Source organism: Triticum urartu, chromosome 2, assembly GCF_003073215.2.
Source record: "Triticum urartu cultivar G1812 chromosome 2, Tu2.1, whole genome shotgun sequence".
Classification (NCBI taxonomy): domain Eukaryota; kingdom Viridiplantae; phylum Streptophyta; class Magnoliopsida; order Poales; family Poaceae; genus Triticum; species Triticum urartu.
The window spans coordinates 28,230,873-28,256,931 of NC_053023.1; the positions used below are offsets into that span (position 1 = coordinate 28,230,873).

At 41.3% G+C, this 26,059-nt stretch overlaps 1 protein-coding gene across 1 annotated transcript; it reads right to left on the reverse strand.

Annotated features, from left to right (window-relative positions):
* Positions 1-2,465: 2,465 nt before the first annotated feature.
* LOC125540805 (probable cinnamyl alcohol dehydrogenase 6) lies at positions 2,466-3,856 on the reverse strand. The gene has a single exon (XM_048704359.1). It carries the CDS (start codon positions 3,781-3,783, stop codon positions 2,701-2,703), a length of 1,083 nt encoding a protein of 360 aa, XP_048560316.1. The 5' UTR covers positions 3,784-3,856; the 3' UTR covers positions 2,466-2,700.
* Between the last annotated feature and the right edge of the window lie 22,203 nt (positions 3,857-26,059).

A 26,059-nucleotide genomic window follows, 5' to 3' on the forward strand; every position in this document is an offset into this window, starting at 1 on the left:
CCCTTCAAGCTAACCCATAGCGATAGCTCCACGACTAAGTCCTTTTTCTAGGACATCTGCCGTGACAAAACCACGACACTCACCCTATGAATGGACACACACACCCTATCCCTATGATCGTAGAACTGTTGAATGTGTTAAAGGTACTATATATGATTGATTCAGTAGGCTATTTTAGGAGCTCTAGTTTAACAACTTTTATTGGATAAACTAGGATGTTTCTATTCTGTAATTTGTCACTTAATTTGTATGCTGGAACATATGTATCATACTTACTTGTGGTTGCCACGGAATTTGTATGCCTTCTCTTATGTTTGAGTCTACCGTCTGATACCTAATGTCCCGATCCCTTAATTTCCTTTTCTTTCTAATCCCAGTAGAACTGTCACCTGAAGAACAAATGCATCATGAAGAGTTTTATGATATCTAGCAAGGGCACCTGGCGTCCAAGAGCAGCGAGCATCAAGTTATCTCCTTGTGTTGTACTACTGCCAAGACCTGCTTTCGACATGTTATTGCTACCTTATTTTTCTTAGAAATTCATAAATTAAATGGACTCGAGACGATTCAACTTGGAAATCATTTTCTACAAATTGAAAGGGGGTACCTTTTTTACATTTATGAAACAATGAATAATAATCACTTCAATAAGCTTTACCCTTTCCTTCCCTATGTATTCCCTCCATTCCTAGATATATGACGTTATAAAGAGCTGGTTGGTTGTCTGTAGAAGGTTTTGCTTCAAGAAAAAGGTAATCTCGAGAAGGTTATCACCAAGGGATCCTTCTATAGAGATATGTGAAACCATATGAAGCTTATAAGATGATACGATATATATCTTTTTTAGCATGTGTAATGAAAGTTTTATGTTCACAAACCATCCCTATTAAAATTATCAACTCAACACCATAATCTTAATGATATACACTTATATACTTAATATGTATTGAGCCCGTGCGATGCAATTATTGACTATGCTACGAGTAGTAGTCATGTTAGTACTTGGTGCTTGGTATCTATCTTAGCAAGATGCACCTGGATAAAGAAGATCCTAATGAGAGCCGTTAGCATCAACTAACTACTATGTCCAAACACAAAGTACAACTACACTGCAATATTGTATTAATGTCACTGAAATAATCAGAGGACAACCATCATGTACTTGTACATCGTGAATGGCAACTACGAAAATAAGCACAGCTACAACTTTATCTAAACATTTTGTACCCAACTAAACCTTCGTATATAGTGACAATGATAGAGACAAAGAGGTAGCTAACGGATTCGAGATAGTGGGTGTACACCTTGCGCTACAACATGTGGTATCGAGTTGTACTCGCGTCGTGACTATATCTCATGTTGCGAGGAGTTAAGTTCCAATGCCTACATAGGCCATGTACTACAATGGGTTTGGAGTGTTATATATGTTGGTGATATTGGCATCGTACAACTTTGAGCATCAGATATGCTACAAAAAATATCATAAATATGCAAACTTTTGAAATATTTGAAATATAGCTTTCGACTATCAAGGGGATATATTGAATAAGTTACTAAGAGATTGCTGTGTGGGGTAAATAGTTATGTCAGACATTGTTGGATAGAGACCAAATATATGGTTTTACACACACATATGATCATTAAGAGTCGGGTGATTTTCACTTCCTGCTTTGTGATCTACGGCTTACTTTGAATAATTGTGTTTTGTTTGAAACTACCGTAATAAAGAAGTAGAGGACCGAATTGGAAGAAACCAATATGGCCAAGCACTTAAACATTACCAACAAACAAAATCAAACCTCCCTCCTAAAACCGCAATATTGCAACAGTCATCCTTCTTTGTATTCCACAATCAACTAGCCTTAACACAAGATATCCTGTAATTAGTGCACAATAGTTTTCATGACCATATGTGCGGAAGTATGATAACTATCGTGCTATCGCGACCGCATCTTGCAATGATACATGTTCTAACGTGGGTGGGATACTTCACCAAAATTGCTCGTGGTGACACTAGTATTAGATGGATGCATTACTAGCCAACTATCTTTACGCGCGTTCAATGAGAGGAGATGTCTCCATCGACTGATAATACATCTGTGACGATTTCGTCAATCTCAAGATGATCTGTCAGTTTGGTCCCAAGAAAGTACTCATAGGGCTAGGATGTCATACTCCCTCCGTTCCTAAATATTTGTCTTTCAGGAGATTTCAACAAGTGACTACATACGAAGCAAAATGAGTGAATCTACACTCTAAAATATGTCTATATACATCTGTATGTGATAGTCTATTTGAAATCTTTAAAAAGACAAATATTTAGGAATGGAGGGAGTATATGTGAGGTGCGTGTATGTATGAGCGTCTATGTCCGTCTTGTGTTAAAAAAAGTTATCTTTATGTGGGTCGCAAGTTAATCATTTTTTCTTGAGGTTTGACAACTCAATGAGATATTGACATATAGATACAAAACAGTAAAATAAATATATAATACAGATGTCGATGAAATTCCCTTTTTTGTGGCACTTTACCACAATTTAATTGCAGAAGACAAATTAAGAACGTTGTCCTGTCCAATTGGATGCCGACAGAATTACGGACTTCCTCCTATCATACTCTGAAACTGAACTGATCTGAAAATGAAGTAGGGTACCCATCCTTTCTTTCTGACGGAACGAGCAGCAAGCCAGAGTCTGGTGACTAGAGCCTGGAGCCAGTGCCGGCGACGTCGACGACGAAGCGGTAGCGGACGTCGTTGCGCGCGAGCCTGGCCAGCGCGTCGTTGATCCCGTCGGTGGAGACGAGCTCGATGTCGGCGGTGATGCCGTGCTCCCCGCACAGGTCCATCATCTCCTGCGTCTCCTTCATGCCCCCCGTCATGCTCCCGCTCACCGTCCTCTTCCCGAAGATGAGCGGGAAGGACGGCAGCTCCACCGGCTTGTCCGGCGCCGCCACCAGCACCAGCTTCCCGTTCACCTTGAGCAGCTCCAGGATGGGCCCCAGCGAGTGCTGCGCCGACACCGTGTCGATCACGTAGTCCAGGCTCCGAGCCATGGCGTGCATCTGCCTCTCGTCGGTGCTCAGGACGAAGTCGTCGGCCTTGAGGCTCTCCCTCGCCTCGCGCTCCTTGGCCGGCGACGTGCTGATGACGGTGACCTTGAGCCCGAACGCCTTGCCGAACTTGACGGCGACGTGGCCGAGCCCGCCCAGCCCGACCACGCCCAGCCGCCGCCCGGGCTCGCCCAGCAGCATCCCGTGCTGCTTCATGGGGCTGTACACGGTGATCCCGGCGCACAGCAGCGGCGCGGCGGCGTCGAGCGGGAGGGCGTCCGGGATGCGCACGAGGAAGCGCTTGTGGGCGACGAGCATGCTGGAGTAGCCGCCGTAGGTGACGCTGCCGTCCCAGAAGATGCCGTTGTAGGTGAGCGCGACCTTGTCGCAGTAGTTCTCCTCGGAGCGGCGGCAGTGGTCGCAGTCGAGGCAGGAGGCGGCGATGCATCCGACGCCGACGCGGTCGCCGGGGCGGAAGCCGGAGACGTTGGCGCCGACCCGGGTGACGACGCCGGTGATCTCGTGGCCGGGCACGAGGGGGTACATGGTGATGCCCCAGTCGTTGTTGATGAAGTGGAGGTCGGTGTGGCACATGCCGCAGTAGTGCACCTTGATGGTGACGTCGTCCACGCCGTTCTCCCGGCGCTTGAAGGCGAAGGGCACCACCTCGCCGGAGGGCTCCATGGCCGCCCACCCGCTCACCGCCTGCGTGTGCTTCGGGGTCACCTCCATCGCCGGCCAAAAATGTGCGAGTGGCTCTGCGTGCGTGAGACAGTGAAAGATTCTTGGTGTCTGTGGTGTTGGTTGTTGTGATTGCTGCATCGTCTCAGCTACTTATATAGTGTGCTTGATCTTCACGCGGTTGGTCCATCTCAGTGCCTCAGTGGTCCGGTCGTTCGTGAAGCCTTATTATGTTGGAGGTTAGGTTAATTTCGGTTAAGTAGTTTTAAGGGGTGGTTGCACTTGACCTGCTAAGGCGTTAACTATAATCATTAAACACTTGGTCATGTTGGACGTGTTCGTTAGCAAACTTAAACCACGTACTTGGTTTAAAAAACTGCTTAGTGGCGTGTGATTTCAAGACTATTCCAGAGGTATATATGGCAAAAATTGTGGGAGAGACCTCTATGTTCCTCAGCTTAAATCATTCTATGATTGTTTACAATTCTATCATCTATTTTACATGAGGGCTAGAGGGTGGTCTTGGAGCAAGAAAAGTGTTGAGCCCAGACGTATTATGGTACGATTGAGCCTGAGTTGGAGGGACAACGTTCGAGATCTCATCCGACCATATATTTCTCACTGATTGGGAGATTGGAATGGAATCCAAGGAGAACTGATTGGATGTCATGGAACGAAGGGGGCACTATGTTGGTTGACAGTCTTGTTCATTAATAAATAATATAGTTCATTTGGTTAGGTATTTTTTCTTATAAAAAAGACCCTCAGAGAGCATCTTATACGTATCTTATACTCCCTCCGTTCCTTTATATAAGGTGTATTTATTTTTTGACAAAATTCCACATTGTAAGGTGCAGTTCTTCTAAATCCTCATAATTCCCTTTGTATCCCTCCAAAAAGAGGAATGGAATGACAACTTGACTTAATACAACATGTAAAATGCAAAATTACACCAAAAAAATACTCATATTTAACGTCTTCTTTTTCGATCGTTCATCGTCTACCGAAGCATTGATTTGCATCGAACAAGCAATAAGCGAAATAGACATATGCAAACGATCTTTTCATACAAGGCTTTGAAGACCACAACAACCACTCACCATGAACAATGAGATCCGGTAACCACTGAAATTAAAGAACATTGGTCAGAGAAACACCACAAGCAACGGATGCTTTCAATCCTTCACCATCAATCTGAAGGGTCGGAGAACCTAGACCTTGTCACAAAACAAACAAAGAGAAAAGGTCGAAGTCGTGCTAGAAAATCCAGCCAACTGCTTCCTCTGATGGACACACCAACTACCCAGATCCGAAGATAACCAACAGACCCAACAACATTTACCCTAACTAGCCATTCATTAGTATCAGACAGAAATCGTCAAGTTAGGAGGAGCCCGAAGGAACCTTATTACAATGCATCATCATCGTAGCCACCTCGTTGGAGAACCAAGACTTTAGGGAAAACCGTGACCTACAAGAACTGAAAACTACAAAGGGATGGCTCCCCACTCCTTTAGATGTCGACGAAGCCGATTGACAAAAGATGGGGGAAGGGGGGTGGTAAAATAAATCAAGATTTACTCCTAGAAACACTGTCTAGAATGCTTTTTACGAATCACACAGGTGCGGGGGTGACGGTGTAATATACCGCTATTTTTTTAAATAATAAATTTTTTATATTAAATTTTAGAAATATTACGCCGTAATCATATTTTAAAAAAATATTACCCAGTCGACCTACTGCTGACCGATTGGATCCGGTCGGCCTACTACTGGCCGATTGGCCCCCAGTCGGCCCACTGCCGACCGATTGGATCCAGTTGGCCCACTGCTGGCCGATTGGCCCCAGTCGGCCCACTGCTGGCCGATTGGCACCCAGTCTGCTTCCTCTAGGCCGACAGGTGCATGCACCCATTTATCTGTTGAATACGTATTTGAAAAATGTTGAAGAAGTATTTGAAAAAATGTTGATCATGCATACAAAAATGTTAGTCAAGCATTTGAAAAAATATTGAACAAGTATTTGAAAAATGTTGAACAAATATTTAAAAACTATTGAATAGGTATTTGAAAAATGTCGAAGAAGAATATTAAAAAATGTTGATCATGTATATAAGAATGTTAATCAAGCATTTGAAAAAATGTTGAACAAGTACTTTATTATGATAGTGATTTTGTATCACATAAATCAAAAATTAAAAGAGTAATTATTGGTCAAAATCTTGTGTTAACGCAATGAAATACACCTTATTCATCGGAATGGAGGGAGTATACAGTAAGACGACATGCTACCGACAGAATCATAGGTTTCCAAACTTATCCATTTTGAGTATGTTTGACAAGTTTTTAAAATTTTATCAAATTTGAAGTTTCATAACTTGGTACGAGCTACCAACATAATCGTAAGTTCCAGAACATACCAATTTTGAATATATTTGACAAGTTTTTAAAATTTCAACTTCTAAAAATTGGTACGAGCTACCGACAGAATCGTAAGTTTCAGAACCTACTTTGAAACTTGGTACGATATTATAAGTTTCATAAGCTATGATCTAGTATAAAATTGTTAGTTTCAGAAACTACCCTCGTGTGAAATCCAAGAACTTTGCGTATCGCGAGACAATCAGACAACTAACATGGCTGGATAGGTGTGTGCCCCTAGGAATTTCTGGATTGCGCATATACCGCCAAAAGGTACTACTGCACTATACAGTAAGAGGACATGCTACTGCAGATTTGTCGAGTGGATCCAAATACTGGTGACAAGATCATTTTGCCTGCTGGTCGGCTCGACACACAAGCAGCAGCTGTATACCACGGGATTTGTATTTTTCCTCTCATTTTGAATCCGATCGATCAGACATGTGATGCATCTGTCAGAGGTTTGTATGCGTGAACCTGAATGACGGAGAAGAAAAGACGCATGATCGAGTAACATTACCGCGCACAGGTATAATTACAAATAAATGGCAAACTTTCACCACCTTCCGCGGCATTTTAGAGGGTGCTTGGATCCAAGGGACTATTTTTAGTCTGACTAAAAATAGTCTTTTTTAGAGGCTAAAGTTCCAAGCACCCTGACTAAAGAGAGGTTAGGACTAGTCTTGAGGCTAAAAACTTTTAGTCATAGGAAACCTACTAAAATATGTATTAGCCCTCTCTTTCCTCATTTAATTCCTCTACTTTAACACATGCGAGTTCTGGATTGGATGGTTTGGAGGATAATAAATGCTCAATAATTTGATTTTAGTCTTTTTAGTATTTGGATCCAAGCATGGGTGAGGCTAACAAGTTTTAGTCCCACTACTTTTAGTCATGGAACTAAAACGTATCCAAGCACCCTCTTAATTAGCAGCAGCACCCGCGTTCATGGGCTAGAAAAACAAACAACGGTCCTATACTTTAAATTAAATAATAAATATTATAAAGAGTCTGATGCGACATGTGATCGTGTTCGAGCTCGTCATTGCGCTGCTTCTTCTTCCGCTTTGTTTACGACGAGAAACACCGTTGACGTAACAGCGCCTACGTGCGTGGTGATTTCCCGGAAAAATCACATGTAGGAGTACTTGCTCCACAGACCACAGCTCGAACGGAAATCACCGAGAAACTCGTGTTGAAGTTGAGGTGAAACTGACCGGTTTCGCCATGTGAAGAAGCGTGACCGGTGGCCGTGGGAAAGGGAGCCAGCCAGACCCTGGAACGACCGCCAGTTTGTGCGTCCAGTCCACATGCGTGCCTCCGAGTAGTTTCAGTTTCAGTCTCAGTCAGTCTTTCGCTCCGTTGAGTGTTTCAGACTGACAGGGATCGATGAGATTGCTCTTCAGTTGTACTAGCACCCAACGCACGTCCACCTGAGAAACACAAACAGAGTAAGAGCATCTACAGCCGGGTGCCTTAAACCCGTCTTATACGCCCGGACGGGTCGCTAGATCACTATCCGGTCGCAAAAATTGAGCCAGACGGGCGCCTCAAACGGACCTCAAACGTCCGGGCTGACCGGCACCCGTCATATCCAGTCCAAATATGGAGTGGATATGGAGGTGCTCAGTCGCACCCGGGAACACACGCCACGCCGCACTGACTATAGGGTCCCACGTGGACTCGTTCGGAAACCCAACGATTCGACGGACGCAGCGTCCATCGCCGCGGTGTGAACGCCGTGTGGCGCCGCTCCGGCTTGCTGCCCGAGACCAAATCTGTCTATTTAAGCCGGCCGGCGCCTCGCAACCCTAGCCCATCCACCTCCCCACTCTCCACGCCGCCAGTCCGAACCCGGCGCTCTACCCACGCTCCGGCGCTCCGCCATGGTCCGGAGGAAGATCACCTACTACGCAATGCTCACACCAGAGCACCGGTACGAGATCTAGCAGGAGATCTGGGCGAGACAAGCCGCGTGCACCGCCTGCATCGCTGCTGGGCTGCCTCCGGACTTTACGGAGCCGAAGGAGGAGGAAGAGCAGCCGGGGGGGGGGAGGAGGGAGAGGAGCTGGCTCCAATGGAGGGAGCAGCCGGAGCTGCGGAGCAGGAGCGAGTGGAGCAGGCGGGGGCGGAGTTTGATGTTGCCCAATCGGAGGAGATGGTGGAGCAGCAGACCATCTTGGAGTCCATCCAGAATAAGGCCTATGTGGAGGCCAACCGGGTGTTACCTCCGGCAGGAGCAGGCGGTGTCCGACGCACTCTTCGCTGAACTCGACGCCGAGATAGAGGAGGAGGAGACCGGAGCGGAGGCGCCGGAGAAGCCGGAGCTGCAGCTGCTTTCTATGCTACTGGAGCCAGGCACGGAGATCGTCGACATCTCCAACAAGGAGCAGCTAGGTGATCGACGTAGTGCATGGGTTTATTTCGTTTGCATGTCTTTGTATGGATTTAAGAATCTAGCATGAGATGTTCGGATGCAACTCGTGAAATTTGAGACGTGCCCAGTCACAACCCGTGAATGCGTCCAGACGCGTCCGCGGGCGTTTGAGGAGACAACAGGAATGACCAAGATAAATCTACCAAAATTTACATATGGATAAAAACCAGCATAGTATCTAGCTCCAGTTTTGACAACATGGCAAACAGATCTATCAAGGAAATAAATATCAGAGGGGGAATTTTTCCTTGCAGCGGTGTTGCTTCTTGTGCAGGTCGCCGATCGCAGGGGTACGTTCAAGGAATGTTGTTGTATCGGCGCCCCCTTGGACGGTAGGAAGAGAAGAGGCGAGACTAGGTGGCGGTAGATGATGACAAGAACAAAAGAATGATGTTTCAAGTGGACGCTTCCCTCTTATAAGGCTGTATCAATAACTCCTAGGCACAACAACTGCTATCTCGATTTGATTTTCGGCCGAATAAGTTAGAGCCCTCTCGCCAAAGGCAAGGATGACATTGCGAGGGACAGTGAGGCGTGCCGTCGTAGGCGAAGAAGAGGAAGGGAGGCAAGAAGGTTGAGGTGGAGAGGCAGAGCGGTTGGTGGATGAAGAAATCCGTTGGCTGGAGGAAGAAGACAACATGCGAGCGATGTATTTTAATGCAATGGTTCGTAGATTCAACTGACCCTATGCATAAACATGCTTCCAAAACATAGTTTTACAAGTACACCTTACAATGTTTTACCTAAAAAATCATGAATATTTTTCAAAAATTTGTGAAGACTTTGCAAAAAATCATGAATATTTTTTCTAAAAAATGCCATGAATACTTTATTTAGTTACATGACCATTTCTTGAAAATGTATAAACATTTTTAAGACTTCATGCATTTTTCAAGAAAAAAAATGCGGAAATACTTTTTCATTTAGATAGATAGAGGCATGTAGGTCAAACACGCGTTGCACCGGTGTAGATGGATATTCTCTTGCCTTGATGATGGGATCTCCTATTCTACGCCTTAAGCAAAGTATCTGCGGTGAAACACACACCCCACGCTATATTGGTTGGGCCCAATACTTCCTTAGCGATGGTTTGCACCGGTTTTTGTATGGTTTTTAAAATCTACACTTTTCATGTTTGGGTTTTATGTCTTTTTATTTCGGGGACTTAAAAAATCATCAATGTTGTTTTTCAGAATTTCAAAATGTTCATAAGAAAAAATATAACATTTACAAAATTAAATTGCTCATTAATTACTTAAAAATACTTATGAAATTTAAAAATAATTCACCTATTTCAAAGATGTTCATATTTTTTAAAATATTCATGAAAGTTCTAAAATAAACATGAAGCTAAACTACTAGAAAGTAACTAAGAAATCGATGAAAGAGAAGAAATGAAGAAAAATATAAGATAAAAAGGTGGAAAACAAGTTGAAGCTAGAAATTCTACAAGTAGCCAAAAATGCCACCACTAAAGGAAAATTACCCTGTAACTTTGCCGATACAAAGCTGATAGAGTGAACAAAACCTACTAATTTAGAATTATTCGATGTAACGAGGGCTGAATACAACTTTCCATTGCTATATCTTGTGGCGTCTCCTATTTCCGGGTGCTCGTTAGGGAGCCCCGCAAGGGTTGCTTTGGGTGGGCTGAGAGCACGCTCTGGGCCATTATTTTTCTGTACACATTATTGGATTTTTAGATGGTTTTGTTTTGAATTATTTCGGCTTCTCGGTTTTCGACTGAGTTTTCTTAGCTTTTGGGAAAAAGAACCGAGGAAAAAATTAGGCAAAAAAACACATTTTTTTCTTTTTGCGAGAGACACGGTCGTGTTTACTTCTCCTAGAGGCCCCGATTTGCTCCAGCAGGAGGCACCATCGTGCCTCTTTCGGAAAGAAAAAAAAATATTCTCTTTTTGTAAAAACTTTCATCGAAATTTATCAACATGAGATCTAGTTTTGAAGGTTTCGACGCGAGCAATCCAGCAGTGAAAATAGTTCGGGATTTGGACGCACGATTTAAGAAATAAAACGTTTTGAATAAATGAATCTACGAAAAAAGAAAAAAACTCATATGTTGCAGCAAGTGGCACACGTGAAGTGCGCCATATGCCGCAACCTTGGGAGGCACAAGTAATCTTTACAAAGATTGCTCTTAATTAGTAATTTCGCATATTTCCTGCCTAGGTGGATAGTTGTGGACCAAACACGCACCCCTCATGCTCGCTATATGATTTTACACCAGCCCAAGTACCGCAGGATCACTCTTCCTTTTTTTTTCAGTTTTTCTGTTTTGTTTATGCATTTTCCTTATTTTTCTCTTTAGCGTGTTTCTTTTACCTTTTTTATTTTTCATTTTAAAACTTTTCCCAAATCCAAAAATTCAATTTAAAATTTTGAACAATTTTTGTTCAATAATTTCCAAAAATCATTCGTCAAATGCCAAAATGTTCATCAAATAAGAAAAAAAATAATTGAATTCAGTTTTTCAGAAAATTAGAATATTATTCTTAAAACTAATAAAAAAATCGCAATTCACAAAAATTCATGAATTTCAAAAAGGGATCATCGGTTTAAAAAATCATCTAGTTCAACATTTGTTCAGCATATTTTTAAAAAGTCCATCAAATTTAATAAATTGTATATCAATGAATTAATAAACCAAATTCAGAATTCAAGGACATTATTCGAATCTTTGATCATTTCTTCTAACTCATGAACATTTTTCCAAGTAGTGATTTTTTCGAATTTGGTACATTTTTCAAATTTTCCATATTTTTAAAATCAATGATTTTATGAAAAGAAAGCGAGATATACTTTTTTAAATTTATAAGTTTTGCTAAAAATCATGATTTTTATGGAAACCTCGAATTGTATTTTAATATGCCAAAAAAGAAATGTTTTTGAAAAAAGGGGGCGCCCTGCCTTTGGATGGGCCGGCCCAAAAGGGCGCGCGGCGGGACAGTGTGCGTTTCAACTCATCCACTCGCTTGCGTGATAAAAAGCATGAAATCACTAATTAAGAAGTACTCGTTTGAAAGATCACTCCCACCTTGCTAGGTTGCGACAAGTGACTCGCTGCGCGTGCGTACCTGTGATTGTTTCCCTTTCTCGTAAATTCATTTATTCAAAAAGTTTTATCTCTTAAACCGTGCGTCTAAATCTCGAACCGTTTTCATCATCAGATCCCTCGCGTCGAGATATTCAAATCTAGATCCAATGTTGATAGGTTCGATAATTTTTTTCACACAAAAATCAGACGAAAAAATCCGAACCAGGAGCATCTCTTTTCCCTTTCCGAAGAGGCACACATATTTTTCCTTTTCCAAGGGTCACGATGGTGCCTCCATGAGAAGTAAATTCATGCCTATCGTGTAACAAAAAAAACATGTTTTTCCCTTTCCAAGAGGCACGACCGTGCCTCCCGCGAAAGCAAATTCGTGGCTCCACAAGAAGTAAATCCCTGCCTCTCGTGAAGCGAAAAAAGAAGTGCCTCTCGCGGAAGCAAATTCGTGCCTTCATGAGAAGTAAATCTGTGCCTCTCACGGAAGGCAAAAAAACATGTTATTCGCAGTTTTTTTGTTCAAATCCTAAGAAAAGCAAGGGGAAAACTGAAAAACCAAAAAAATCATCCAAAAGCCAAAAACATGTACATAAAAATAAAATAAAAATTTGGAGGAAGCGCCCAGAGTGCGACACGTGACGGCGACTGAGAGCACACCAAGTGACCCTTGTGGGGGCTCCCGAACGAGTACTTTTTGATTAGTTGCTCTCTTCCCCTCGCGCTGGTCGATGAATAAGGAGGCCCATATCTATATCTATACCACTATATAGTGTGTCAATAACTTCAAATATTAGTCACTGGATATGCCCATCCAACGATCAAGAGATGGTAAATCCAAGCATTGTCAACCGTTGGATAAAGTTTTCAACTCATAGAATTTTGCCATGTGGCCTTCTAATTGAACCACCAACTTTACAATCTCCCGTGTTCTAGAAGCATCTATCCACATGCTTATCTGATACTCTAGTAAAAAGGAACTAGAACAATCTGGATTCTAGAGAGGTAAGAGTCAAGTTGGATCTTGTCTAACACAATTCTAGAAAAAAAATACATATTCAAATGTATTTTCACATGCTTTATATATATATATATATATATATATATATATTGTTACTATTCATCAACCAGGGTGCAGAATAAGTTATTCTTCACCTGAGATAATCTTACGATCATTTCATAATTAAATTATATTTTGAATTCAAATAGTTACATTCCTATTGATTCACTACGTAAAATTTGACATAAGAAAATAAAAATATAGATCATAAGACAAGAAAATTTGTAGTTTATGTGTATTTTAAACTATATTTTTATGTTTGTAATTTTACATAACATAAAATATTTTTTACGATGATTATATATTTTCTTACGATCCTTTTTTGCGTCGGAAATAAGACAAAACTTACGGAACGTAAATTTACGATGCATTGATGGTAAAATAGAGGGGGGTGAAGAATAACTATGCCTCACCCAGGATGACGAATAGCGCGACCCTATATAATATATATATATATATAATATATATATATATATATAATGTGGAAGGCACGTATAATTTACTAGGCTCGCCCCCTTAAATAAAAATTACTAGTCTCGCATAGTGTAAGTAGTACTCAGCGGTCGCCCGTAGTCGGGCAGTCAACCCAACATGCATTCTTCTGTGGTTTCTTCCCGGTTTTATGTGATTTTTCTCGAAATCCAGTTATAGTGCCTTTTTGTATTTTTTTCGGGATTCGGTTCTTTTGGTTGGTTTTGTTCCACTTTTGATTACTCATTTTTAGTGTTTCTGTTTCTTTTTTCCAATTTATTTTCTTATTTCAATATCCCTTTTCTTTATATTATTAGAAGCGGTGAACACCTCTCAAATTAAATGAATAACTTAAAAAATCATCAATATTTTAGAAGTATTCATTTAATTTTAAAAAACTATCAATATTTTAGAAGTTTCATTCATGAATTCTTTATTTAATTACATGACTATTTCTTGAAAACGTGTGAACATTTTCTAAATTTGCATGAATATCTTTAATTACATTTAATAACTTATTTAATTACATGACCATTTCTTGAAAACATATTAATTACATTTTTTTCACAGAAAATGCATGAATATTTTTAATTACTTGAATATTTTTGGAATGCATGAACACTTTTTAGATTATATGAAATAGTTTTTTCAAAAGGTGTTAGGTCTTTTTTAGAATCTTATATATCTAAGAAAGTCGTCCCACTAACTTATTTGTCTCACCATATAATTATGAATGAGATAAGGCCCACCTCAACATGTAATTATGTATGAGAAAAGATCTACCACAACATTCAACCATGCATGAAAAACGTTTTCCATTCAATTTTTCTATTTATATTCAATAAATATGTTTACAACTATACATAATCAAATGTAACAAGTCATATGTATGTTTACTTTTAGTTCTCTTATGATCAACTCATTTTTTTATCAATGGGTTCCCGCAGCAATGCACAAGGTATCCTCTAATTACGTGAACATTTCATGCAAGTACTTGTTTTTCTTTTGTATATGTGAGTATATTTTGTAACACACATTTTTATTGCTTTATTTATTAAATTAATTATGTATAAATTAGTGACATGATTATTTTGAAGATCTATATTAAAAAGAATAAGATATTAATAATAGTTGTTCATGGGCTTCAATGAGGCCGTGTCAACTCGTGTCTTCAGGAGACGTTCTGCTCCCGCTATAACAAGTTATAAGGGCATCTCTAGTAGATTCCTTATTCTAGAAGTCCAAAACGTATCCCTTATCCCATTTCTATAATGTTAAGGGATTAAAATTTTCTTCATACTACAGATCCCCTGAACTTAATCCCCCAAACCAACTCGACCCCATATCAAAGTCTCACTTCATTTTCTTCTTCCCTCTTTTCCTTTCACTTGGAAACAACGACCTCTCGCCACGAGACGATGTTCATGAGCTATTTAGGGCTTAGGATAGATGATCCACAAAATCAATTTGATCAAGGATCGCCGAGCACAATATAGAAACCCTAAAAACATCTATGTTTTCCCTAATCAGTTGTAGCAAAGAGTTAAATTTTTTGTCTAAAATTATGCAGATTAGTGAAGTGTTCATCTATTTGCATGCCGATTTAAGCTACACATATGAAGCCCCCTATGTTTTTGCTATGCATGTGTGTATGTGATGTCTTGTTGGCATGCTTACAACTAGATAATTGCACTGTACAACTTCATGCTAGACCACTTAGATTTGGTTGAGTGCATAAATGAAGAGAATAAAATAAGGAACAAGAAAATAATTGTTTGCCAAAATTGTTTGTTGAAACATGTGCTCTTGCATTAGATCTGTTACTACACATGTTATGATCAATTGCTTTTTACTAAACGGAACATCCATGACCTATGCACCATGTTATGAGAGAGATGTGGAATCCATGATAGTGTATATGTAACCGTGGAAGAAAAGGTTGCAATGTTCTTGCTTGTAGTATGTCATAGAGCCGGCCCTGAGCATGTGTATCAGGTGCAGCCACACAGGGGGCAGGTTGGTTAGGCCCCCCCCCCCCAGCCAGGTAATATATGTTTGCAAGGTATAGGCTCATTCTCATACAAAAAAGAAACCCTTCTATTTGCACTATTACGAAAAATATACCTGCTAGGATGAATCAATTAAGCCATTGGGACTGTACGCTTACGACCATTACTTGACCGAGCCAGGAGATACATCTGGACTAGAACCCAACTATTGCACTCCTAGCCCTGTATCAGATGTGGAGTTTGGGATGGCGCCGCCACTGTAGGAGCCCCACCCCTGTGACCCAGTTAGTCCCGGTGGACCGAGGGGGGCATTGATACGTCTCCATTGTATCTACTTTTCCAAACACTTTTGACCTTGTTTTGGACTCTAACTTGCATGATTTGAATGGAACTAATCTGGACTGACGCTATTTTCAACAGAATTGCCATGGTGTTATTTTTGTGTAGAAATAAAAGTTCTCGGAATGACCTGAAAATCAACAGAGAATATTTTTGAAATATATAAAGAATACTGGCGAAAGAATCAAGGCCAGGGGCCCACACCCTGTCCACGAGGGTGGGGGGCGCGCCTACCCCCCTAGGCGCGCCCCCTACCTCGTGGGCCCCCTGGTGCTCCACCGACCTCAACTCCAACTCTATATATTCACGTCCGGGGAGAAAAAATCGGAGAGAAGGATTCATCGCGTTTTACGATACGGAGCCGCCGCCAAGCCCTAATCTCTCTCGGGAGGGCTGATCTGGAGTCCGTTCGAGGCTTCGAAGAGGGGAATCCGTCGCCATCGTCATCATCAACCTTCCTCCATCACCAATTGCATGATGCTCACCGCCGTGCGTGAGTAATTTCATTGTAGGCTTGCCGAACGGTGATGGGTTGGATGAGATTTATCATGTAATCGAGTTAGTTTTGTTAGGGTTTGATCCCTAGTATCCATTATGTTATGAGATTGATGTTGCTATGATTTTGCTATGCTTAATGCTTGTCACTAGGGTCCGAGTGCCATGATTTCAGATTTGAACCTATTATGTTTTCATGAATATATGTGAGTTATTGATCCTATCTTGCAAGTCTATAGTCACCTATTATGTGTTATGATCCGTTAACCCCGAAGTGACAATAATCGGGATACTTACCGGTGATGACCGTAGTTTGAGGAGTTCATGTATTCACTAAGTGTTAATGCTTTGGTCCGGTACTCTATTAAAAGGAGGCCTTAATATCCCTTAGTTTCCAATAGGACCCCGCTGCCACGGGAGGGTAGGACAAAAGATGTCATGCAAGTTCTTTTCCATAAGCACCTATGACTATATTCGGAATACAAGTCTACATTATATTGATGATCTGGAGCTAGTTCTGTGTCACCCTATGTTATAACTATTGCATGAGGAATCGCATCCGACATAATTATCCATCATTGATCCATTGCCTACGAGCTTTTCACATATTGATCTTTGCTTATTTACTTTTCCGTTGTTACTGTTACAATCACTACAAAACCAAAACTATTACTTTTGCCACCGTTACCTCTACTATCATATTACTTTGCTACTAAATACTTTGCTGCAGATATTAAGTCTTTCAGGTGCGGTTGAATTGACAATTCAACTGTTAATACTTGGGAATATTCTTTGGCTCCCCTTGTGTCGAATCAATAAATTTGGGTTGAATAACCCATAAGTATAGGGGATGAGCTTTCGAGGGTAGAGTATTCAACCCAAATTTATTGATTCGACACAAGGGGAGCCAAAGAATATTCTCAAGTATTAGCAGCTGAGTTGTTAATTCAACCACACCTGGAAACTTAGTATCTGCAGCAAAGTGTTTAGTAGCAAAGTAATATGATAGTGGTGGTAGCGGCAACAAAAGTAAAGACAACAAAAGTAATGTTTTTGGTATTTTGTAGTGATTGTAATAGTAGCAGCGGGAAACTAAAAAAAAGCAAGAACCAGTATATGGAAAACTCGTAGGCACCGGATCAGTGATGGATAATTATGCCGGATGCGGTTCATCATGTAACAGTCATAACATAGGGTGACACAGAACTAGCTCCAATTCATCAATGTAATGTAGGCATGTATTCCGTATATAGTCATACGTGCTTATGGAAAAGAACTTGCATGACATCTTTTGTCCTACCCTCCCATGGCAGTGGGGTCCTATTGGAAACTAAGGGATATTAAGGCCTCCTTTTAATAGTGAACCGGAACAAAGCATTAGCACATAGTGAATACATGAACTCCTCAAACTATGGTCATCACCGGGAGTGGTCCCGATTATTGTTACTTCGGGGTTGCCGGATCATAACACATAATAGGTGACTATAGACTTGCAAGATAGGATCAAGAACTCACATATATTCATGAAAACATAATAGGTTCAGATCTGAAATCATGGCACTCGGGCCCTAGTGACAAGCATTAAGAATAGCAAAGTCATAGCAACATCTATCTTAGAACATAGTAGATACTAGGGGTCAAACCCTAACAAAACTAACTCGATTACATGATAAATCTCATCCAACCCATCACCGTCCAGCAAGCCTACGATGGAATTACTCACGCACAGCGGTGAGCATCATGAAATTGGTGATGGAGGATGGTTGATGATGACGACGACGACGAATCCCCCTCTTCGAAGCCCCGAACGGACTCCAGATCAGCCCTCCCGAGAGGTTTTAGGGCTTGGCGGCGGCTCCGTATCGTAAAACGCGATGATTTCTTCTCTCCTAGTTTTTTCTCTCCGAAAGCAAATATATAGAGTTGGAGTTGGCGTCGGAGGGTTTCCAGGGGGCCCACGAGGTAGGGGGCGCGCCCTGGGGGGGGGGGGCGCCCCCACCCTCGTGAGAAGGGTGTGCCCCCCTGGTCTTCATCTTTGGCGAGGATTTTTTTATTGTTTTTTCTAAGATGTTCCGTGGAGTTTCAGGTCATTCCGAGAATATTTGTTTTCTGCACATAAAACAACACCATGGCAATTCTGCTGAAAACAGCATCAGTCCGGGTTAGTTCCATTCAAATCATACAAGTTAGAGTCCAAAACAAGGGCACAAGTGTTTGGAAAAGTAGATACGACGGAGACGTATCAACTCCCCCAAGCTTAAACCCTTGCTTGTCCTCAAGCAATTCAGTTGACAAACTGAAAGAAAGAAAGAAAAACTTTTACAAACTCTGTTTACTCTTGTTGTTGTAACTATGTCAAGCCAACATTCAAGTTTTCAGCATAGATCATAACTAACCACACTTGCAATAATTCTCAGGTCTCATCATTACTCATATCAATAGCATAATCAACTAGCAAGTCATAATAATAAATCTTGGATGACAACACTTTCTCAAAACAATCATAATATGATATAACAAGATGGTATCTCGCTAGCCCTTTCTGAGACCGCAAAACATAAATGCAGAGCACCTTTAAAGATCAATGACTGACTAGACATTGTAATTCATGGTAAAAGAGATCCAATAATAGTCATACCCAATATAAATTAACAGTGATGAATGCAAATGACGGCTGTGCTCTCCAACTAGTGATTTTTAATAAGAGGGTGATGACTCAACATAAAAGTAAATGGATAGGCCCTTCGCAGAGGGAAGCAGGGATTTGTAGAGGTGCCAGAGCTCAGTTTTGAAATAGAGATAAATTGTATTTTGAGCGGTATACTTTCATTGTCAACGTAACAACTAAGAGATGGCAATATCTTCCATGCTAAACACATTATAGGCGGTTCCCAAACAGAATGGTAAAGTTTATACTCCCCCTCCACCAACAAGCATCAAACCATGACTTGCTCGAAACAACGAGTGCCTCCAACATACATCAGGTCCCAGGGGGAGTTTTGTTTGCAATTAATTTTGATTTAGTTTGCATAAAGCATGGGACTGGGCATCCCGGTGACCAGCCATTTTCTCGTGAGTGAGGAACGGAGTCCACTCCTCTTGAGAATAACCCGCCTAACACGGAAGATAAGGACAACCTTTGTTGATACATGAGCTATTCGAGCATACAAAACAGAATGTTTATTTGAAGGTTTAGAGTTTGGCACATACAAATTTACTTGGAACGGCAGGTAGATACCGCATATAGGAAGGTATAGTGGACTCATCTGGAATAACTTTGGGGTTTGAGGGATTGGATGCACAAGCAGTATTCCCGCTTAGTATAGGTGAAGGCTAGCAAAAGACTGGGAAGCGACCAACTAGAGAGCGACAACAGCCATGTACATGCATTAAAATTAATAAACATTGGATGCAAGCATGAGTAGGATATAATCCACCATGAACATAAATATCATGAAGGCTATGTTGATTTTGTTTCAACTACATGCGTGAACATGCGCCAAGTCAAGTCACTTAAATCATTCAAAGGAGGATACCACCCCATCATACCACATCATAATCATCTCAATAGCATGTTGGCACACGAGGTAAACCATTATAACTCATAGCTAATCAAGCATGGCACAAGCAACTATGATCTCTAATTGTCATTGCAAACATGTTTATTCATAATAAGCTGAATCAAGAACGAGGGACTCATCATATTTACAAAAACAAAAGAGGTCGAGTTCATACCAGCTTTTCTCATCTCAGTCAATCCATCATATATCATCATAATTGCCTTTCACTTGCACGACCGAACGGTGTGAATAATAATAAGAGCGAACGTGCATTGGACTAAGCTGGAATCTGCGAGCATTCAATAAACAGGAGAAGACAAGGCAATATGGGCTCTTGGTTAAATCAACAATAATGCATATAAGAGCCACTTCAACAATTTGATTATGGTCTTCTCCTACGGACCCTCAAAGAAAAGAAAAGAAATAAAACTATTTACACGGGAAAGCTCCCAACAAGCAAAAGAAGAACGGGAAATATTTTTGGGTTTTCTTTTTAATTATTACTACTACAGCAGAAAAATAAACTACTACTAATTTTTTTGTTTTTTCTTAAGGTTTAACAAACACACAAGAAGAAAGCAGGAAAAAGAAAATAAACTAGCATGTATATTACAGTGAAAAAATATGAGCACCGACATCTAGCAATGAGTGTGTGTGAACATAAATGTAATGTCGGTGAGAAATACGTACTCCCCCAAGTTTAGGCTTTTGGCCTAAGTTGGTCTATGGCCACAGCTGGCCTGGCGGATATCCATAATAATAGTTGTTGGGGTCGTACTGTGATGAGGAGGAATAGTTGGGATCATACTGATGTGCAGCGGTTATCGCCTGCTGAGCTGCAACGTGGAGTCGAGCTGCCTCCGCTCTCCTCTCGTACTCTTCTGCCTCCTCTCTGGTAATAGCATATCTTCCTTTTGTCTATGAATCAAAGAAGGCAGGAGCAGGAAGAGTAATACGGAAAACACGTCGTTTATCAAAAATTAAACGATATAAGAGAGGTGATTCAGGCCTCTCGACAAACTGGTGCGAAGCCATAGAGTTATAATCTAAATATGCAGGAGGCAACTCCGTATCACCCTTACGAATGTCTATTTCAAGAAAATGAGCTAAGGGGGTTGCAAAAATTCCTCCAAAGAAATCTCCATTATGTCTATTATGATGCAACGTACGAGCTACAATGGCTCTCATATGATAAGATTGGTCTCCTAACACAACACTCCTAAGAATGCTAAGATCAGGGACACACATGTGACATGCTTCATCCTTAGCATTTATGCATCTACCGATGAAGAGAGCAAAATAATGTATAGCAGGAAAGTGAATGCTCCCTATGGTAGCCTGTGTTATATCTCTAGATTTCCCCACAGTTATACTAGCAAGAAAGTTTCTAAAATTCAGATTTAGGGGGATCCCTAACACTACCCCATGATGGAAGTTTGCAAGCAGAAGTGAAATCCTCTAAGTCCATGGTATAAGATTTGTCATAGAGATCAAACATGACTGAAGGAGAATTACGCGAAGATGAATACTCAAACCTTCTCACAAATGAACTTGTGAGATCATGATACTGGGGGCATTTGTTAGCCTCAAAATCCTCAAGACCGGCATTGCGCAAATATGCTTTGAATTCATCTTTAATTCCCGCACGGTCCATAAAATTTTCCGACGGCCATTCGCAAGGCCGTACTGGAGCGTCTCTTGGTGGATCCTCGTCAGCATCGCGCATAGCAATTCCGGGTCCTTGCTTCTTAGAGGAACCACCTTGGAACATCTTCCTAAGCATATTGTTTTTCTCTGATTTTTTTTTGAAATTTTAGTAACTTCAAAATAAAAGTAAACCAAACTCAATGATATTGATAGCAACTACTCCTACAAGTGCCTAGAGCCTATATCAAGCATTAGAACTACTTGGAACCATATAAATTTGACATGCGAGCTCAAGAACATGGTCACCTATGCAACACAAATTTGCAAAGAATAAAGCACTAGAACAAAAACTAATTGGATCAATGGAGGAGTCACATACCAAGGAACAATCTCCCCAAGCAGTTTTTGCGAGAGGTGCTTTGAGCAAGGAGATCGAAAATCACAGTAAAAGTGGCTGGAACTCGTACTTGAGTTAGTTTTTCGGGTTTGTGTGAGATAGAGGAAGAAGATGGGTGCTGGGATAAGTGGAGGAGGGCCACTGTGGGCCCACGAGGCAGGGGGGCGCACCCACCACCCTCGTGCCAGGTGGCAGCTCCTCCCGCGGTAATTTTTGCACAGTAAATCCTCAAATATTCCCAAAAAAATCATATTAAATTGGCATGGCATTCTGAGGACTTTTATTTTCGGGATATTTTTATATTGCACGGATAAGTCAGGAAACAGACAGAAAATACTATTTTTTACTTTATTTAATATAAATAACAGAAAGTATAGAGAGGGTACAGAAGGTTGTGCTTCTAGTTTCATCCATCTCATGCTCATCAAAAAGAATCCACTAACAAGGTTGATCAAGTCTTGTTAACAAACTCGTTCTGATAATCATGAAACCGGAGAAATTTCGAATAACACTAAGTTACCTCAATGGGGATATGCACATCCCCAATAATAAGAATATCATATTTCTTCTTGACAGTAGGAAGAGGGAATTCAAAACCTCCAAATATAATCGATGGAATTTTTTCATTAGAGTTGATACTATGAACTTGAGGTTGTTTCCTCGGAAAGTGTACCGTATGCTCATTACCATTAACATGAAAAGTGACATTGCCTTTGTTGCAATCGATAATAGCCCCTGCAGTATTAAGAAAAGGTCTTCCAAGAAAAATAGACATACTATCATCCTCGGGAATATCAAGTATAACAAAGTCCGTTAAAAAATTAACGTTTGCAACCACAACAGGCACATCCTCACAAATACCGACAGGTATAGCAGTTGATTTATCAGCCATTTGCAAAGATATTTCAGTAGGTGTCAACTTATTCAAGTCAAGTCTACGATATAAAGAGAGAGGCATAACACTAACACCGGCTCCAAGATCACATAAAGTAGTTTTAATATAATTTCTTTTAATGGAGCAAGGTATAGTAGGTACTACGGGGTCTCCAAGTTTCTTTGGTATTCCACCCTTAAAAGTATAATTAGCAAGCATGGTGGAAATTTCAGCTTCCGGTATCTTTCTTTTATTAGTAATGATATCCTTCATATATTTAGCATAAGGATTTTTTCTGAGCACATCGGTTAATCTCATACGCAAAAAGATAGGCCTAATCATTTCAGCAAAGCGCTCAAAATCCTCATCATCCTTTTTCTTGGATGGTTTCGAAGGAAAAGGCATGGGTTTCTGAACCCAAGGTTCCCTTTCCTTACCATGTTTCCTAGCAACAAAGTCTCTTTTATCATAACGTTGATTCTTTGATTGTGGGTTATCAAGATCAACAGCAGGTTCAATTTCTACATCTTTATCATTACTAGGTTGAGCATCATCATGAACATCATCATTAATATTTTTACTAGGTTCATGTTCATTACCAGATTGTGTTTCAGCATCAGACATAGAAATATCATTTGGATTATCAGGTGGTTTAGCAATAGGTTCACTAAAAGTTTGCACAGTTCTATCATTTTTCTTCTTCTTCTTTTTAGAAGAAATAGGAACATCAATATTATTTCTTTGAGAATCTTGCTCGATTCTCTTAGGGTGGCCTTCAGGATACAAAGGTTCCTGAGTCATTCTACCAGTTCTAGTAGCCACTCTAACATCATAATCATTTTTCTTACTATTCATTTCATCAAGCACTTCTTTTTGAGCCTTAAGTACTTGTTCTACTTGAGTAGTAACCATAGAAGCATGTTTTGTTGGAAATATGCCCTAGAGGCAATAATAAAATGGTTATTATTATATTTCTTTGTTCATGATAATTGTCTATTATTCATGCTATAATTGTGTTATCCGGAAATCGTAATACATGTGTGAATACATAGACCACAACACGTCCCTAGTGAGCCTCTAGTTGACTAGCTCGTTGATCAAATGATAGTCATGGTTTCCTGACTATGGACATTAGATGTCATTGATAACGGGATCACATCATTAGGAGAATGATGTGATGGACAAGACCCAATCCTAAGCTTAGCTCAAAGATCGTGTAGTTCGTTTGCTGTAGCTTTTTTGAATGTCAAGTATCATTTCCTTAGGCCATGAGATTGTGCAACTCCCGGATACCGTAGGAGTACCTTGGGTGTGCCAAACGTCACAACGTAATTGGGTGACTATAAAGGTACATTACAGGTATCTCCGAAAGTGTCTGTTGGGTTGGCATGAATCGAGACTGGGATTTGTCACTCCGTATGACGGAGAGGTATTTCTGGGCCTACTCGGTAATGCATCATCATAATGAGCTCAATGTGATCAAGTGGTTGATCACGGGATCATGCATTACGGTACGAGTAAAGTGACTTGCCGGTAATGAGACTGAACAAGGTATTGGGATACCGACGATCGAGTCTCGGGCAAGTAACGTACCGATTGACAAAGGGAATTGTATACGGATTGATTGAATCCTCGACATCGTGGTTCATCCGATGAGATCATCGAGGAGCATGTGGGAGCCAAGATGGGTATCCAGATCCCGCTGTTGGTTATTGACCGGAGAGTCGTCTCGGTCATGTCTGCATGTCTCCCGAACCCGTGGGGTCTACACACTTAAGGTTCGGTGACGCTAGGGTTGTTAGGAAGACTTGTATGTGATTACCGAATGTTGTTCGGAGTCCCGGATGAGATCCCGGACGTCACGAGGAGTTCCGGAATGGTCCGGAGGTGAAGATTTATATGTAGGAAGCTGTCATACGGTCACCGGAAAGGTTCGGGGGCATATCGGTATTGTACCGGGGCTACCGGAGGGGTTCCGGGGGTCCACCGGGAGGGGCCACCTCTCTAGGAGGGCCTAATGGGCTGTAGAGGAAAGGGGAACCAGCCCTACATGGGCTGGCCGCATCCCCCCTTTGGGCCCATGCGCCTAGGGTTGGGGGGAAACCCTAAAGGGGGCCCCCCCTTGCTTGGGGGGCAAGCCCCCTCCCCTTGGCCGCCGCCCCCCTCTAGATCTCATCTAGAGGGGGCCGGACCCCTTCCTCCTTCCCCTATAAATAGAGGGGCAAGGGGAGGGCTGCACACAACATCCAAGGCGCGGCCCCTCCCCTCCCCAACACCTTTCCTCCTCCGTAAGAGCTTGGCAAGTCCTGCCGGAGTACTGCAGCTTCACCACCACCACGCTGTCGTGCTGCTGTTGGAGCCCTCTTCTTCAACCTCTCCCTCCTCCTTGCTGGATCAAGGCGCGGGAGACGTCCTCGCTCAGTACGTGTGTTGAACGCGGAGGTGCCCTCCGTTCGGCGCTAGGATCTTTGGTGATTTGGATCACGACGAGTACGACTCCATCAACCCCGTTCTCTTGAACGCTTCCGCTCGTGATCTACAAGGGCACGTAGATGCACTCCTCTCTCCCTCGTTGCCAGATGACTCCATAGATTGATCTTGGTGATGCGTAGAAAATTTTAAAATTCTGCTACGTCCCCCAACATGTTTGCTAACAAGTTTAAGTTCACCTTTAATATTAGCCATATAATCACCCAAGCGTCTAATCATGTAAGCATTTTCTTTTAATTGTCTACCAAAATAAGCATTGAAGTCGTCTTGCTTAAACATAAAGTTATCAAACTCATCCAAGCACTGACTAGCAATTTTAGTAGGAGGGACTTCAGCTTTATCATATCTATAGAGAGAATTTACCTTTACTACCTGTGTCGGGATATCGGGATCAGGAGGTTCTTCAATAAATAAAGAATTAAGATCATATGTTTCTTCAACAGGCGGTATATTAAGACCATGTATTTCTTTAATAGGCGGTAAATTCTTAACATCTTCAGCTTTAATACCTTTTTCTTTCATAGATTTCTTTGCCTCTTGCATATCTTCGGGACTGAGGAATAGAACACCTCTCTTCTTCGGAGTTGGTTTAGGAATAAACTCTGTAATTGGAGCAGTAGATGGCTCAGGAGCTGGCTCAGGAGGTGCCCAATTATTTTCATTTGTCAACATATTATTCAATAGAATTTCAGCTTCATCCGGTGTTCTTTCCCTGAAAAGAGAACCAGCACAACTATCCAGGTAATCTATGGAAGCATCGGTTAGTCCATTATAAAAGATATCAAGTATTTCAGGTTTCTTAAGAGGATGATCAGGCAAAGCATTAAGTAACTTGAGAAGCCTCCCCCAAGCTTGTGGGAGACTCTCTTCTTTAATTTGCACAAAGTTGTATATTTCCCTCAAAGCAGCTTGTTTCTTATGAGCAGGGAAATATTTAGCAGAGAAGTAATAAATCATATCCTGGGGACTACACACACAACCAGGATCAAGAGAATTAAACCATATCTTAGCATCACCCTTTAATGAGAACGGAAATATTTTGAGTATATAAAAGTAACGTGATCTC

Bases quoted from the DNA above. Each gene is read 5' to 3' on its own strand.
- LOC125540805 (XM_048704359.1), bottom strand. From the start codon at position 3,783: ATGGAGGTGACCCCGAAGCACACGCAGGCGGTGAGCGGGTGGGCGGCC.